We start from the raw sequence: 17,953 nt of genomic DNA on the forward strand, positions 1-17,953 counted from the left end.
AACCCCCCTCCACTCTCCCAAGCAATAAATAATATAGTGGAACCTCGATTTAATATAGGGCCACGGGACTGGGGAAATTGGTTCGTTATATCGAGGGTTTGTTACATCGAGGTTCTATGGCATACAATTTACTGTAACTTAAGCCGGGCCTGAAACTGAAGTATCGTTCGTTACACTAAGGACTTCGTTATATAGAGGTTCGTTAAAGCGAGGTTCCTCTGTAACCGGTCCTTCAGGGCGACACTCATCATTCCTCGCTAGCTGGTCAGCAAACAGCAAGCAGGAATGACTTCAAGACTTGCCAAGCACAGGCAGCCCAAGCTCACTACTATTTTATTTCAGTGTTATTCTTCCTGATATCACTTATAGTATTGTAACGTGGGAAAGCTGCTGTAATCTTGAGTTATTTGGGGCGATTGAAAAACTTCACAGCCGAGCGGCAAAGTTAATATATAATTTAAAGAAAGACACCTCCCACGATGACTCCCTGAAGATAGCTAATTAAATGGCACTCCTTGGATTATATTTATAAGACCAAACTGTTTAAGGTAGTACATGGTGCATACAATGATTTGCTACTAGAACAACTGTCCGAAAATATTATTGTCAAGAGGTCGAGTGGTGCGAAGTATTCATTAAGGGGGTCAGATAATATTGTTATGCCAAGATTTTAATCTCGCTATTTAGAACGTTCCGTAACTGATAGAGTGGCTGTTCTATGGAATACAATTACGTCTAGGAAAGCAGACATTGTTCATGCTACACGAAAGAGCATAGATTCAAGATTAAGTAAGATCGTTGAATTTAAAGATTTTCATTTTAAGGTAACATCTGCCTCAACAGTTAATTTTTGTGATCAAGACTATATTTATTTTTAATGATATCTTACGCAGATTATATCACATATATTGTACAAATTTTTATAATTATCGATTATTAGTAATCTTACTTTTATTTTGTATGTAAGTTAGTAATAGATATTAGTTTTAGGACTAGTTTAAATGCACGACCCCATAAGCGCGAAGCTTTTAACACTTATCGTGTTGAAATAAAGTTGATGTTGTGTTACGTTATGTTCGAAAAGCGGACGTTACTCTTACCGTGTTGCGCAACGTTTTATATTTATAAAGGTTTGTATGAGATGTTATCGGTTTGCCTTAAAAGAGAGAAACTGAAAATGTCTTCTGTTGAAATAAAATGGACTTATCTTATTGCATTGTTGTTTTCTTTGTTGATTACCAGCGTCTCAGACCATTTTGAAGCGTTTTCGGCGAGTTAGCGCTATTTTGCTGTTCAACTGTCTTTTTTTTTAGCAATATTGAACACCAAAAGAGCGCTAACTCGCCGAAAACGCTTCAAAATGGCCTGAGACGCTGGTAATCAACAAATAAAACAACAAGGCAATAAGATAAGTCCATTTCATTTCAAAACAAGACATCGTTTTTTCTCTCTTTTAAGGCAAACCGATAACATCCCATACAAACCTTTATAAATATAAAACGTTGCGCAACACTTTAAGAGTCACTTCCGCTTTTCTAGCAGTGAGCTTGGGCTGCCTGTGTGCCAAGGAGGTAATTAACGATATACTTACAAAAACATGTTTTTAGAATAGAAAAGAAAGCAAGCAACATGCAGCATGGTCAAAGCATTCCCTCGATTGTAAAACTAAATGTCGGCGGTGATTACTTCACCACAAGTCTTCAAACACTGACCAAAGATCGAAACTCGATGCTGGCCGCCATGTTCTCAGAGAGGTTTGAAATGAAACCTTGTGAAGACGGCGCTTTCTTTATTGACCGAGATGGAACTCACTTCAGGTTTATACTGAATTATCTTCGCACTGGAAAATTAACTTTACCAGAAGGAGCGACATTTTTAAAAGAACTTGCCGAAGAAGCTGAGTTTTACCAAATCCAGGGGTTACTGGATACGTTAAAATTGATGGAAGATAGTTTGACGAGCGTGAAACTGAATGTTGGCGGCCATATTTTCACAACAAGTCTCCAAACACTCACCAAAGATCCAAAATCAAGGTTGGCCGCTATGATTGCAGAGGGGTATGCTGAAAACGGCACTCTATTCTTCGACAGGGATGGAAAACACTTCCGGTTTATACTCAATTATCTGCGGAACGGAGAGCTAGTCTTACCGGATGATGCAAAATCTGTTAAAGAACTTGAAACTGAAGCGCAGTTCTATCAGATTGAAGGGATACTAATTAGGTTGAGCCTATTTTCTGAGATTCTCACGAATGAGGAACACATCGCCGTGTTGCTAAGTTGGCTGCCTTACCATGAAGTGGGGATGGAGCGACATCCCCTCCGTCTTCTGTACCGAGCTTCTCAAGATGGCTTCGCAGCCGAATGCTTTCACTCCAGATGTGACAACAAGGGACCCACTCTCACCATTGTGAAGAGCGGGAAACATGTATTTGGAGGTTTCACGGAACAGTCTTGGAAAAGTAAGTAGGAAATTAACGTATTCGGATAGAAGGTAGTAGCTAATGATTTGAATAAACCGGAAGGTTCAATGAAAAATTTGGCGTGACACAACGGAAACGTCGGGTTCACTTCTTCGTGACTTGAATACTTGTTGTTTGGTTCTCAGCTGTAACCGGAGCCCAGGCTCCTCCCCGAAGCGTCTCTTCTCGGGTAGGAACGAAAAAGACCAGACCCGAGAGAGCGGCTGAAATCGAGCCTACCGTCAGGGTTAATGAAGAACTTTTTCAAATTCCTCTTAAGGTGGTCGCCGTTCGCTTTTCAAAATGTTTTCGCAGACAGACATTTTCGAGGCTCGAAAGGGTACTGATAGACTACTTCAGGTATGCTTTAACACAAGAGAATATCACCTCTTGTAAACGCCGGGGAGAAGAACTTACAACCGGCTTTTCATTATTGTGAGAATTATAATTATTGTAATTAAAGTAAGAGTGAAATGATAAGTACGGTTACCAAACCGTGATTGTAACGTTATTCGTAGGAGGAACAGGAACACAAGTGGACTAAAAAAAACCTTTTTAATCGATTCTCAGTGATGTGAAATACAAAACCGGAAGGTATGGCCTCGAAGCTCCGTTGCCATGGTAGCGGTGACGTAAACGTGAACTGGAAGTAATAAAAATCGAAAAGATCACATATCGTTACGCTGATGGCAAGAGAATATTTTTTAATTTTATATTCTCTTGCTGATGGTTATCATTTTTTAAGGGACATTATCTCATCAACAGGTCAAAGCGGTCACTCAAGATGTACAAAAGCATTCTTGTTCAGTGTGGTCAACCCACAGGGCCTGGAACCAACTAAAATACCGCTTGCTTCTCGAGGCGAAGCGTATGGTATCTACAGTAAAAACAGCCATGGACCAACGTTTGGCGACCAGACCTATAGCTTCAATTACGCCCTAAAAATCTCAGACAAAGCACACATATCATGCAGCGAGTCTGATGATCGTAATCGCACATATCATTTCCCGCCAGGGCGCAGAAATTTTTTCACAGGGACTTCAAGTTTTTTTGTGACTGACTACGAAGTGTTTTCACTCATTTGAAGTTAAACAAATGATTTGGGGGAGGGGAGGGGAGGGTGTGTACCTCCTGTAATGGGGATGCTTCGCCCCAATTAAGGACATTTACCCAGAAAAGGATTGTATAAAAGAGACGAGATTGCAAAAGGTTGGGAGCTATTAAAAAAGAGGCGTAGAATTTAGTTTTAATTTAAGCTACCGAAGTATTACGTGTTATACACATATATTACATCGTACGATATAAAAAAATCTGGTGGCTTAGTTTTTGAAAAGATAAATTTTCAACAAGCGTTTGAAGGAGTCAACAGATTCAGCGTCTTTTATGCATTCAGGTAGTTGATTCCACAAATACGGTGCAGCGTAGGAGAATGCTCTTTGCCCATATGTATTAGTTCGAATTGTTGGGACCTCAAATAGATTCATATTTGATGAACGGAGTCTTCGTGCTGGAATATATCGACTAAGAAGTTCTACTAGATAGGTTGGAGCCATTTCATTTAGTGCTTGTATGTTATCAACAGTATCTTGTAGTATCGCTGTAGATACCCCCCGCTCAAAGGTCCCGGTAAAGCGTAATGATATTGAAGTATTGCTATTTGTCTCCCGTTGTGTTCATTTTCATTATGGATCACGACTTTTCGACTGTGCGTGTGCATCTAGTATGATAGTGGTTAATAAATGTTCTGTCACAGTCCATCTGTGCTTAAGCACCTTGTTTGAGAGAATATAGACATGAACTGTATGTTATCAGGGACGTAACCAGAATTTTTCAAAGGGGGGGGGTCACACTGTGTCAAACAGAGGTACTAGGGTACTCACCAGATTGTCCTGTCGACAACAAGGGCGGGGTCAGAGGCATCCCAGGACGCCACTGGCTAGGTCTTTGGTATCAATTTGCTATTGCAACGGAACTTCCCGATATTTTATTGAACACTGACATTTACTTCGCACCGTGTAAATGTAAACTAAATAAGATTACAAAATCTTTTGTTTGATTTTTAGTTTGTGTCAAGATCTACACTGTTGGTAGGCTACTACATCAAGTTAGATATAGTGTCACAGGAAAAACTTCAACTTCCTAAAAAGAAAGAAAAATCCTTTGTTGAGCCAGTCAAAACTATTCAAATAGTTAAGTATTCTGTAAGTTGGTATGCTAATACATATTATCTTATTAAACGTTTTGTTGTGCAGTATTTTTGTAGGGTAGTATTTTGACGAGCCCGTAGGGCGAGTCAAAATAAAAATAACGAGTAAAACTACTTAGCGATACGATAGAGCAAAACGTTTGATAAGAGATCTATTATCCAACACGCCAAACTATTATTTCAGTGCGGGTGAATTTCACGGATATTTATTAACGGGGAGTGCGTGACAGAAGAATGCGAAGCGGAACGCGTTGTCGTGTTGCTGTTCTTATTTTCTACAATAAATGATGAAATTTCATTGTCGTCTATAATCGTTTTTCTTCGTTCGATTTATCTAACAAACTTGGATCAATATTCGCCAGCCATTCATGTGTTTTTATTGCTTGTTATTTTCGCCTTTATTTTTTCGGATAAGAATCGTTTAACTAGACTCACATCGAAGAAATTGAACATCACGGAGTCATAACTAGTATTGTTGCCAAAGGGGTGCCAGCGGAAGTTTGATGAAACTGTAACATTGTCAATTCCACGTTTTATTCGATCCGATCAACTACACTCAGCATATTTTATTGTATTCGAACAGTATGCTGATTGAAAAGAAACAAAAAAAATTGTGTTGAATGAGTTTAAAATATTACATAATTAAGTATGCTATATAGCTGGTAAGCTAATACATGAAGTTATATTTGAAGATAAATAAAACAGGTTAAACGAGGTAAAACTAATCACTCGGCGTTTAGGGAACATGCTTCCAAAAAATCGGCAACAATTCATCAACCTCTACTGGCACCTCTTTGGCTGTCACGTAGGTAGTTTCCTTGGTCACCGTCTAGGCTGCGGTATCGGTGGCTTTTGTAGCTCCAGCTATGTCTTCCCGGCATTCCTTCGATTTTGGTTTTGTTTTAGAGCCGCTGGTAGAATCCCCTGTTCGTTCGTTGCACCAGTCACTGGTGATGTGCCTGAAAATATCATTGAATCAAACTATGGATAAAAGTACGTTCTTGAGCATAAAGGTTGCAATTGGAGGCTTTTTCTATGACCCTTACAAATGATCAAGCTATCGCAGCGTCCATCATTTTTGTCCAGCGAAATAGTTTAAACACGAAGGCGCGCTATATAAGGAAGTCTTCCCTGGGAAGACCTAGGCTCATTTGTCACTCACCGTTGACGTGTGAGCGTCAAATTCAAATGCTGATAGACGAACAAAAGGAGCTAATGAGATATCTATTGTTTACTTCCACCAGCATGGTGGCACGAGGTAACATGCGAACCATCTACTTCGATCTCAAATTTACCGCCACAAATAAAGACAGTTTCCATTGGAGAAAGGAAATACAAATCTCAAAAATTATTGTATTGTGATGAAGACATCAGACAATTTTGAGGAATGCGCCCGCTGTTCACTGCTTTGGAGTAGCTGTAGTTCAAGCTGACTTGACTCTAAGAGTTCTACATCACACGACGGTTGATTGACAAATGGTCCAGTGGGACATAAGGCTCCTTTTATAACGCGCCTTCGTGTTTAAAGAAGGAGGGCTTCAGGAGCGAGATTGATTGATGGTCGGTGACGTGACCATGAATTGGTAAACTATAAATAACGCTGAATGTCTTATTTTATTTGTTCAAGGGCCATCAGCGGTTTGTTTTACAATCAATTCAAATCAAGTCCATCTCCGGTTGGTACATTACGCACATTTTCAAAATAATAAAATAGCCGGAAACTCATCTTGCAGAACAAAATGGTTCACGAATTACGATTAATTCAGCACTTCATTTATGGGTGAAAAACTTAATTCACAGGGACATGAAATGATGTTATCATCTTTAATCAAGATTCACGATTAAACAAAAGATCAAGTCACGATTCACGAGAAATATTAAAATTCGCCCAACCACGCTTTACGTAAAAAGTATAAGGGACTCTCTATAAACCCGCATTGAATCTTTATTAAGACAAGGTAATAATTTGGCAAAATCAGAACAAATGAGAGTTGTCTCGTCTCCTTTCGTTTTGTCTTTTTGGCCAAAGTTTTCTAGAGGAATTAATCAGCATAAATGTACAACTTCACGTGACTAATAATATTTATATTACTCATTCGAATCGCGCTACATCAGGGAGACGCCCGTCATTTCTCGCTAGTTTGGTTAGCGAACAGCAAGCAGGAGTGATCTTAATCCTTGCAAAAGAAATAATTTGCTTTTGACTTACGAAAACCTGACTTTATTGATATACGGATACAGAAAGAAAGCAACATGCAGCACGGTGTAAGTATTCCCTCGATGGTGAAACTGAATGGCGGTGGTCATTACTTCACCACAAGTCTTCAAACGTTGACCAAAGATCCAAACTCAATGCTGGCTGTCATGTTCTCAGGGAAGTTTGACATGAAACCTGCTGAAGACGGCGCTTTCTTTATCGATCGAGATGGAACTCACTTCCGGTTTATACTCAATTATCTTCGCACTGGACAATTATCATTACCAGAAGGAACGACGGCTCTCAAGGAACTTGAGGCGGAGGCGAAATTTTATCAGATCCAGGGGATACTGGCTGAATTAAGGTTAATGACAGAGAGTCTGACGTGCGTTAAACTGGATGTTGGCGGCCATTTCTATACTACAAGTCTTCAGACGCTGACCAAAGATCCAAGCTCAAGGTTGGCCGCCATGTTTTCAGGGAAACACTCCAACTACAGCGTATTCTTTATCGATCGAGATGGAAAGCACTTCAGACATATATTGAACTTTCTCCGGAATGGAGAGTTATTATTACCAAAAGGTGCAAAGTTTATCAACGAACTTGATAAACTTCGGGAGTCAGAGATTTTGCTTAACGACGAGCATCTTGGCGCGTTACGTGGCTGGTTGTACCCTTTGGGGAAACGTGTTTTTCAACTTCTGTTCCGAGCTTCTCGAGATGGTTTGTCAGCCGATGCGTTTCACTCCAGATGTGACAACAAAGGAGCCACAGTCACCATTGTGCAGAGTGAGAACAGCATATTTGGAGGCTTTACTGAGCAGCCTTGGAAAAGTAAGATATAGATTATAAATACCTTGTCACATTAGAAAGTAGTGAAGTTATTCTTTTCAAAGCGGCTTAGGTTAATCCGCGTTTTATTTGCCCGTCTTCTTGGTAGACTCGCACATTTCCACTCTTTCCTTTTGCAATTAAAATTCAAAGCTTAAAAACTCTTTACGTGTTTATGACTACGTTCTCTTGACCAAGATCGCGGTAATCCAGGTTCAATACTATTTCGCACATGAATACTCTAGTCTAGTGAAAATTTAAAGATATCGCAATGTTCGTACAGCTGATCACATGATTTCAAAGGCTAATCAAATTCCATGAACCCGTAGGGAAATTGCCATTTTAGTGTAGTCCTTGAAGAATCAAATCGTGTTGACTTATCCCTTATTGCACGAAATAATTCATATAGATACGTTAATGAAATACATGCAAAATTTTGCTGTGTTTCCCTCTTTAGTCGTGTTTAATTCGTGTCATGGCTCATTGGTTTCTTTCTTTCTTTCTTTCTTTCCTTCAAGAGACAAGATTCCAAGACGTTCTGATACTCAGCGAGTTTTTTTGTCTTTGACAGGTAATGGAGGTCACATGGAACGTACACAAGCTTTCCTATTCAGCTTAGCCAACCCTCATGGCCAGAGACCGACTAAAGTTCCGCTCAATAGTGGAAGGCAAGGGTTTGCCATCTATTGTGACAGTTGCAATGGACCAACGTTCGGCCGTAGTGAGTATTATTGCACTCCCACGACGGCCCTAAGCATTTCACACGACCAAAAAAGGAGGGGCGAAAGCCAGAGTAACGATATATATGAGTTTCCTCGATCAGTGTCGTATTTGTTCACAGGGCTCCCATTCTTTTTAGTGACAAACTACGAAGTTTTTGGACTTTACGACTAATGTCATACAAATCAAGATCAACTGTAATATGGAAAAAAATGGCATTCCAGATGCAAATCTCAATGATTGACAATGGTAATAATTTCAGAATGAGAATCAAATAGGTTTGAAAAGAACCACAAAATTGCGACTTTTGTAAAAATTGAAAGTAAACTCAAGCGTTCGTTGCCGTATCGAAAATATTCTTATAATCAATCTCTTTGAGCCCGGACAACAATTAACAATTGGTTCATGCTTTAGCGTGCACTATCGAGTTATGGAGCACGTGGGAAGTTTGGAGAGCACGAAAGAAACGTAAGAGTTGCCCTCGGCGATAGCCGAGGGCAACTCTAGCTTCTTGAGTGCTCTCCAAACTTCCCACGTGCTCCATAACTCGATAGTGCACAGCTGAAAGCATGAACCAATTGTTTTAGAACATAGCCGGTAGAATTGTGCATCAAATCCGACGGGAAAAATGGACAACAATATCAGTTGAAGCGAATCGGGACGGCGCTGATGCCGAGTCTCCTTTTCCTTTGTTTTTCTCTTTTTCTGCCTCATTTAAGAACTCTAGCCCAAGGGAAAAGGTCGAAACATTGTCTTCGTTTTCGGACTAGTAGGCCGAGTTTCTGTTTGTATCCATTATTGTCGCGAAATATATTATTTTTCCCGCGCTAACAATCGGCCGCTCGCGCGAAAAAAAAATTTCTGGCGAAGCGATTTGCTGAAGCTGTCAGCGTGCACTATCGGGATTTTGAGCACGCTTACAAATATTGAATTTGATTGCGCGGTTCTGCTAGCTATGTTCTAATACTAAATAGGTTCAAGCATATTTAACGTAACTCGCCATAGGACACGATTCAGCAAACTGGGGGTTGCCATCTTTATCATTTTAAATGTACCCTTAAGTCTCCTTTGCCTTTCATTATTAAGTTACCAAGCTTGTGAGTGCTTGCATGAGTTGGTAGAGCCGCCGTAATTGCAGTTGCAACCATAGACTCACTACTGAGTACCACCAAATTAAAGTGATCGTGAAACAAACAAGTTAAATAAAGAGTGCGTTCAATTTTCTGACTATGTTTGGGATGTAAGATTTATTAAGCCAGAGCATAGACCTACAGATCAGTTAAAAAAAAAATCAATCTACTTAGGGAACAAATACTTTTATTTGAGGACTATGAAAGGCTTCCTGAAAATGATACCCGCTAAAACTAATCAAGAGGCGTTTAGAAACAATCGTTCTGATTGGCTAAGCTTCTAACATCTGTTTGGCTGTCGCCTCGTTGTTTGTTGCCTTGGTTACCAACTAGGCTTCAATTACTTTCGCTTTTGAAGCTTTAGTTATCTCCTCGTCGCTTGTTTTTGGGCGTGGTTTCGGAGCTTGTTTTAAAAGTTTTGGAAACTTTGTCTCTCCAGTAGTTGTTGATGTGCCTGAAAAAGTTATTGCATCACAGCATCGGTGAAAATACACTAACTTGCACAAGTTTCCTGAAAGCCTCTTTTATCTCCCTACGGGTTTAGTATTGGGAAAATCGCTCGTAAATGGTTTGTTATAGTAAGAACTGATCGATAGGGAGTTTCTTAACCTCAGCTGCCATTGTCCAGTGGAACGAACTAGGGAACAAGTTCTCTCAAGACGAGATTGATCAATAGACCACTTTCATAAATGGCTGCCGGATTAATATTCTTTTGTTTAAATTTAAATTTGCCTAGGTGGCCTCGTTCTCCAGTACAAAATTCAAAAGAATACATTATCTTAAGCGAGGCCACCCAGGCAAATTTAAATTTAAACAAAAGAATATTAATCCGGCAGCCATTTATGAAAGTGGTCTATAGGCCTTAGCTAGCTGGTAGTATAACATGTGGGTGAACCTGCTGCTAAAGTTGTATGAATTCAAGGAAAGGAAACTGCTCTCACGTTCCATTTTACCAGAATGGAACAATTCAAGCGAATATCACAAGTCGATATTTTATGACCAGCTGAAAAATTGACAATTTACTGAGTGCGAGGAGGAAAGACAGAGAGAAACTGCATTTATTATCCAACTACACTCCGTAGAGTACAAATGAAGCCATAGACGAGTACAAATATCGCGCGGTATTCGTACTCTAGAGTACCGGTTAGACAGGTTTTCTCGCACCGCGCAAGCGAAGAATTGGATTGAAGTTACGAAAAAAAAAAGATGGCGGACAATTTGAATCATATTTTAATTTTTAACGACGAAGAGTCGGAATGGTCGGCAAATATAGATCCAAGTTTCTAAGATGAATCGAATGAAGAAAAACAGCCAGACAACCAGGTAATTTCTTCATTTATTGAAGAAAATAGAAACAGCAACACGACTACGAGCCAATTCCGTTCCGCTTCGCATACTTCTGTCACGCCCTCCCCGTAAATAAATATCCGCGAAATTCGCCCGCACTGAAATCATAACAATTTGGCGTGTTGGATAATAAATAACTTATTGGACGTTTAGTTGTGTAGTATCGCTGAGTATTTTTACTCGTTATTTGTATTTTAACTCGCCCTACGGGCTCGTCCTGCGGGCTCGTCCTACGCCCTACGGGGTCGTCCTACGCCCTGCGGGGTCGTCCTACGCCCTACGGGCTCGTCCTTCGCCCTACGGGCTCGTCCTACGCCCTACGGGGTCGTCCTACGCCTTACGGGCTCGTCCTACGCCCTACGGGGTCGTCCTACGCCCTGCGGGGTCGTCCTACGCCCTACGGGCTCGTCCTTCGCCCTACGGGCTCGTCCTACGCCCTACGGGGTCGTCCTACGCCTTACGGGGTCGTCCTACGCCCTACGGGCTCGTCCTACGCCCTGCGGGGTCGTCCTACGCCCTACGGGCTCGTCCTACGCCTTACGGGCTCGTCCTACGCCCTACGGGGTCATCCTACGCCCTACGGGGTCGTCCTACGCCCTACGGGCTCGTCCTACGCCTTACGGGCTCGTCCTACGCCCTACGGGCTCGTCCTACGGGCTCGTCCTAAGGGCTCGTCCTACGCCCTACGGGCTCGTCCTACGGGCTCGTCCTACGCCCTACGGGGTCGTCCTACGCCTTACGGGCTCGTCCTACGCCCTACGGGGTCGTCCTACGCCCTACGGGGTCGTCCTACGCCCTACGGGCTCGTCCTACGCCCTGCGGGGTCGTCCTACGCCCTACGGGCTCGTCCTACGCCTTACGGGCTCGTCCTACGCCCTACGGGGTCATCCTACGCCCTACGGGGTCGTCCTACGCCCTACGGGCTCGTCCTACGCCTTACGGGCTCGTCCTACGCCCTACGGGCTCGTCCTACGGGCTCGTCCTAAGGGCTCGTCCTACGCCCTACGGGCTCGTCCTACGGGCTCGTCCTACGCCCTACGGTGTCGTCCTACGCCCTACGGGGTCGTCCTACGCCCTACGGGCTCGTCCTACGCCCTACGGGGTCGTCAAAATACGGCACAACTCGTAAAAATACTCAGCTACAAAACAAAACGTCTAATAACTGATATATTCATTAACGTATTTATTGTAGGTATAAAAACAATCTACCAAGTTTCAATTGGGAAAAGAAATATTTTCAACAAAACTTTTCAGTGAGGAATAGACTCGCCTTTGAAAAATTGACGGGTGTTATTTTTTGCTTTTTAAAATCGTGATCAAAGAGTTTGGGTGCCAAATTAATTGAGTTTAAATTAGTTTAAATTACTAAACGACATAATGGTTCTTTGGCAAATATTATCTGCGATCCCTTCAAAGTGACAGAGTAGATACAGCTTTCAAGAATCGTACTCACCAAACAGGGCCTGTATCTGTTGAATATCATCCCTGCTTAGCTTATAGTCCGGCAGATAACCTTTGTACCAGGGGTACATGATGGACTCCTGATTGCTGGAGTGATTCAGACCCATAATATGTCCAAGCAGATGAGCTGCCACCCAGTCTAAGTTGATGCCCTTGACTGTTCCAGTGGTGAAAGTTTCATCGTCGTCAAAATGGATCTCAACAGGGGAATCTACAAGCGGAAAAAGGCAATGGACGAAGAAATAGTTTTAAATCGTCTTAATCCTCTTAAGGCTCAATTCCGGATACCACAATGACTACAGTCGTAACAGCCACAAATCTAAGGAGCTGCTTTTATTAACTCACTAACTATTTGTTCCTTATAAGATTAAATTAGGCCATCTTCGCTCATGTTTGAGAATATAGGGGAAATCAACCCTGGACCTTCACCGGACTCTGATTGGCCAGTTCTCTTTGGTTTCCTCCAGGTGATGTTATTCTTAGTGAGTTCGTATTGGACACCAATGTTCTTTAGAAACAATTTCAAAATTCTCAAACCGTTTGGTTTGACTCGAGTGACAAATAATGGGACATTTCATAAAAGAATTTACTGAGCCTAAGCTAGTGAATCCGAAAAAAAGGAAGAAATTCAAAAGTCGATTAATTGGCCACTTTCTGGTAAGGGGGACAAAATGTGGGCATTAAATTGTTTTTCGGATAAGTTGATTTTAAAAACCTGATCTTAAGTTGTTGGCTTTCTCATTAATTATCGCCGGGGGAGGGGAGGAAGTGGGGGAAGGATTTTGGTTGCGTCACAACAAAATTTACCTGACATCCCATAAGGCTCTGCAATACTTTTATGACCCCCCTCTCCCCCCCTCGTTGGTTGGTCATTGATAGTCAGTTCCCTCTGTTAGCGGCCACTAATCTCTCCTAAGTTATTCATGAAAACCATGGAAAAATTCTCCGCCCCCTCCCTAAGGGATAAACCGCCCCCAGGGGATTAACAACTCCTTCCCCAGGGAATAAACCCCACCTCTACGGGATAAATCGCACCCTTCCCAGGGGGTAAACAATGACTGGTCGTTCATTACCCAGAGAAAAAAGAAAGGTTTTTCCTACCCTTGCTGGAATTTGGATAAAACACATGTCCGAATGTTCCGCCTTTTCCATCAAATGGAGAGGGGTCACCATGGTTTCCTTTCAAAAATCGTACAAGAACTCGGCCTTTTTGGTCGGCTTGAGTCGAGCGCTTAGTGATTCGGCATCTTGTTCCGGCGGGAACATAATTTGCCAACCGTCCCAACATTCTGCTCAGCATTGAAATTTGCCCCGCAGCAGATCTTCGGTGGAACATAATTGTGAAGATCATTTGCTGAAATGATAAAGAAATTATTTACCGGACATAAGGGACCGTCATTTTATATTACCTTGTGGAAGGTAAGGGGGGGGGGGAGGTTGAGGGATTTTTGTTGAGTCACGATAAAATGTCCCCCCTCCATTTTGGCCTCCACCCCCCTTGTTCCCCCTCCCCCGTTGCCGGTGCAATTTTCTATAGTTTCCCCTTTATACTCTGTTGGCGATGACTGATACCCCTCCGTTCATTTTGAAAACCATGCCCCCTCCCCCGCTAAAAAGATTTTTGTCCCCCCCAGACAATAAATAACCTGTGATTAAATGATTTCTTGTCACGTGATCTACGATTGTGTTATGAAGTGAAGGGTCCTGGAACCTAACCCCTCTGTCCTTATGTATGTTCGTCTTTCGGTTTATTTTTGCGACTCACGTACCCTTCGAGCTTCACAAAACAGGTCCACGTAGTTTTGAAAGTAAACAAAACGTTTGTTTCTTCCCTTTGCCTCTCCATATCGGTGTGGCTTGTCGTTGTACTCCACATTTCCACATCGAGGAATAACAAGCAGTTTTTTGGTGTCGAAATCCAATTCCCCGGTGACACTTAACCCAGCCATGCGCTGTACCTCTGAGATCATTTCGGTGAAGTTGTTGTCATGTCCTGGTTTCCAAACCTTGTACTTTTTCATCCATTCCTAAAAATGGGTTTAAAAATTCGGATGATTTTGAAGAGTTAGGTTGAATATAGACCATGGCTCAGTTTACGCCAGACATGTCAGTTTTTCAAGGGTAGTGGTTGGGTTGTTATTAAATTAGCGCGTTGATCGAGAGATGGAAAACACCAACACCGTTCGATATCAATTAATTTGCTGACAGGCTGAGCACGAATCAAAATGAAAACCCGTGGAACTTGGTTGGAATTTATATCAGTCAAAACCTGGCTGAGAATGTCATAGAACAGTTACCTGTTAGAGGACATACAAAATCCAGGTTTTGCTCTTGTTTTAGTGGGAAACAGTTTTCCAGTTGAAACGTGGTGTTGTGGTGTTATCATGTTGACCTCTAAAAAGAGTTGGTTAATTTGCGTCGAAAAATTCTGACTTTAATTTTCGCTAGTTTTAATTAAGTTTTTTTTTTTTTTTTTTCATATTTGTTTGCAGTTATCACCTGATGTTACCACTTTGTTGGCAAGGACCGCTGTCGAATAAATCTGGTTTAAGTGCACAGTGTACTTCATCGAAAGTGAAACAGGCTCTAAGATATTTGTCGAATGATCTCAAAAGAGCGGCGCTCTCAACGATCAGAACCTTTGTACCGTTTCTGTTTCGTTCAACAGAATTTTGCATTCGTTATGGTTTCATCGGTGATTTGCTCCAAATTTGGCAGATAACTCGTGATAAACTCTTAAAAGATAACTTTTTTCGAGTCTCTTATCAGGAGTTGAAAGTGTTATGGAAGTGACTTAATCAACCCGTGCAATCAAAACTCTAAATGTTTTCTAATTTACAAACTTTAAAGCGCGCTTTGGCTACATTTAAGGGCCAAAATATCTTGGAATTGTAATACACGACGATTGCACAAAACTTTACAGATGCTTTTCTTTGATTCGTGAGCTAGCAAAGCACAACCGACCGTATGAACCAAAGATATCATAGGATCATTTTCTTGGAGGTGATCTCAGATGGAGATAATGATGTTTGTCCGATCTGTTTTTAATTGCAGGACACATGCCTTGATTCCTTTTAGGATCGTCCACTGTCTTTACGAGTTCCGAGAATAAATCAAAGTCCAAAGAAAGAGATTTCAATTCCAGAGAGACTGCAAACGACTTCTAGATCCTCAAAGCTGTCTGGTTTGAATTTTTTTCCATGCTACTAATTGTTCAAAAATTTACTCTTTGAAACAACACAAAATAATCTGGTGTGAAATTTACAACATTAGGGATTTTAGACGATCAGGACGAAAACTCCTCGGAGGACGTTGATTTAAAAATAAATTTATGTTAAAGTCGAGATTTCGTCCCTAACGGCGCCACACCTCAACTCCAGCATACGTATGTGAGCCGCTTCGGGTTTCAAATGGAAAATCGAACGATTTGCCGTCGCGGTTTCTGTTCTCGGGCTACGTAAATTTTGGCGATTTCACATTGCTGTTTTGCAGAAGATGGCTAGGCGATGAGCAGAGTTTCAAAACACACGTGCTGAACTATTGTTCTGCCCATTTAATTGAAGTTCTCGTTGCCGTCGTCTACGTGGTTTCCTAAAGATATCCTAACAATATCTTACCAGAGCTGTTTCGTATGTGACTGAATCAACGACTTCTTTGGACGGTTTGCTCGAGTCAGCCAACGGAAGTGGTGCTCCCAAGGCACATCCACTGCACCAAATGCTAACCAGCAAAGCAGCAGCGATGACAACCCACTTAAAGCTAAAACCTCGGATTTTCATCGAAGTAGTCACGGAACTCATCATTCTCTCAACAGGGCCAATTGCGCTAAGATTAAAAGTCGCAGAGACTATAAGTACTAATCTTAACCTTACTTACTGCGTTGCAAGTTACAACTGAAGCCTTAAAACTTACAAATGAAGCGAGAAGAAACCAATAACGAAGAAAGTCTGGGGAGATCTGCGAGCAGGCACTCCAAACAACAGAAGTACTTCTGAAGAATGACATCTGTAGCGCGGAGCCCTTTATATCTTTCTGGATAGAGATATCTAATGAAAACATCTGATTCAAGTTTAATTTTTTTTTTAATCGTGCCAAAGCTCCGTTAAAAAAAATTCAGGTTATCGGCGACAAAACACAAAGTGTGCTTTGTTTTCTGATTTTGAACAGGGCAGAAATGTTGACCGCTAACAAAGTCGCAAACCATGGTTGGTTTTAAACCTCCCTTCTCCTCCCAGTGGTAGCTTACTAAGGTACGGCTTTTCAGCGGGGTACTTCACTTAGCTTGAATAAAATGTTCTCCTGGGAAAGACATAGTGGTCTGCATACCACTAGAAAGTGAGGTTTATAGGCTTTTTCAATTGGTTGGTGAGGGATATCTAGAACGGTGATGCGTTTAAGCGCTTTAAGTTTTCCTCGCCTAATTCTAATTTAGGGAAACAGCAATGGTGCAGTGTTGAAAGCGCTCGCCTCCCACCACTGTGGCGTGGGTTCCATTCCCGGACTCGGTGTCAGATGTGGGTTGAGTTTGTTGTTGGTTCTTGTCCTTGCTCCGTGAGTTTTCTCCGGGGTCCTCTGGTTTTCCTCCCAAATATTCTAAATTCCAACAGTGGACAAGAAAAGCCACCTAGTGGAATGTCCACTGCTACATATCATTTATCAATTATCTATCATTCATTTATCATCGTTATTAATATTAACAGTTCGCAAGTGAAGAGGAGATGGAGGTGAGAGAAAATATCAACACAAAAATAATGAATTGATCCGACATGGCATTCTTTATATCTTATTGCCTGGAGGTGTATTGATCTTCGTTAGGAAGATGTAAACTCAAGGCCTTTGCAGTCAATAGAGGACTAATACCAACGCTCGACTACCATTTTACTGGAAATGGATGGGGGAAAAGGTATGGCACGGTGTAGGAGGCACGTAGCAAGTAACTTGTGATCAAAAATCGTTGTCTTTTTTTTTTCCAATAGCAACGCAAGAATCAGCGGTCGGTAACTCTTGCGCAGCTACACTGTAACGCTCATCCGGAAAAAGAGAACGCCTAATCGTAGATTAGGTAGCAAGGAGGTTTGCTTTTATTATTAGGAATAGAAGGAATACGAGTGGAATAGATGAAATTGTTTCGTACTTCTGAAAGGAATAATATACACACTGTTCTTTAAAACAGTTGGGGTCTCCGAAAAAACGATCATAAACCAGCGCCGTTACGTTACTCATCTCTACGTTCAGGGTTCTTGAAAATTACTGCAACAAAAGAAAGCGACGGCAACAACTCTGGACAATTGTTTTTATTACTTTTTTTTAATTTTAGGTACAAAGTTCTTTGTTTATAAGATAATTTTCAAGCGATTGTCTTTTTTTTCCCGACCCATATAAATAGAAATTTTGCATATTTTCAAAAAAGAATGATTTTCCTTGGTAAATATAAAGAGTTATTTTTGCAATTTAACAATTCACCGCGCTATACCACAACTTCAATCAACCTCGGTCAAAACAAACGGATCAACATTAGGCCCCTATTGAAGACAAAGACAATTGAAGCAACCCGTGCACGCTTTGAACATGCACCAGTTCTCCCTTAATGGCGTCATCAT

At 41.5% G+C, this 17,953-nt stretch overlaps 3 protein-coding genes across 3 annotated transcripts; 2 read left to right on the forward strand and 1 right to left on the reverse strand.

The window, feature by feature from the left end:
* The first annotated feature begins 1,522 nt into the window (after nt 1-1,522).
* On the forward strand, nt 1,523-4,965 carry LOC148729490 (BTB/POZ domain-containing protein KCTD4-like). The gene is made up of 2 exons (XM_088762840.1): nt 1,523-2,461; nt 3,227-4,965. Exons 1-2 carry the CDS (start codon nt 1,630-1,632, stop codon nt 3,544-3,546), a joined length of 1,152 nt encoding a protein of 383 aa, XP_088618966.1. The 5' UTR covers nt 1,523-1,629; the 3' UTR covers nt 3,547-4,965.
* A 1,380-nt stretch (nt 4,966-6,345) lies between these two features.
* LOC111324966 (BTB/POZ domain-containing protein KCTD4-like) lies at nt 6,346-9,645 on the forward strand. Its single transcript, XM_088762841.1, has 2 exons — nt 6,346-7,698; nt 8,267-9,645. Exons 1-2 carry the CDS (start codon nt 6,921-6,923, stop codon nt 8,587-8,589), a joined length of 1,101 nt encoding a protein of 366 aa, XP_088618967.1. The 5' UTR covers nt 6,346-6,920; the 3' UTR covers nt 8,590-9,645.
* LOC111324955 (matrilysin) lies at nt 9,644-16,390 on the reverse strand. Its single transcript, XM_022928618.2, has 6 exons — nt 16,266-16,390; nt 15,971-16,178; nt 14,123-14,380; nt 13,455-13,707; nt 12,346-12,564; nt 9,644-9,999 (listed from the first exon to the last, which is right to left on the reverse strand). Exons 2-6 carry the CDS (start codon nt 16,154-16,156, stop codon nt 9,875-9,877), a joined length of 1,041 nt encoding a protein of 346 aa, XP_022784353.2. The 5' UTR covers nt 16,157-16,178; nt 16,266-16,390; the 3' UTR covers nt 9,644-9,874.
* Between the last annotated feature and the right edge of the window lie 1,563 nt (nt 16,391-17,953).

Source organism: Stylophora pistillata, chromosome 6 (assembly GCF_964205215.1).
Source record: "Stylophora pistillata chromosome 6, jaStyPist1.2, whole genome shotgun sequence".
NCBI lineage: Eukaryota > Metazoa > Cnidaria > Anthozoa > Scleractinia > Pocilloporidae > Stylophora > Stylophora pistillata.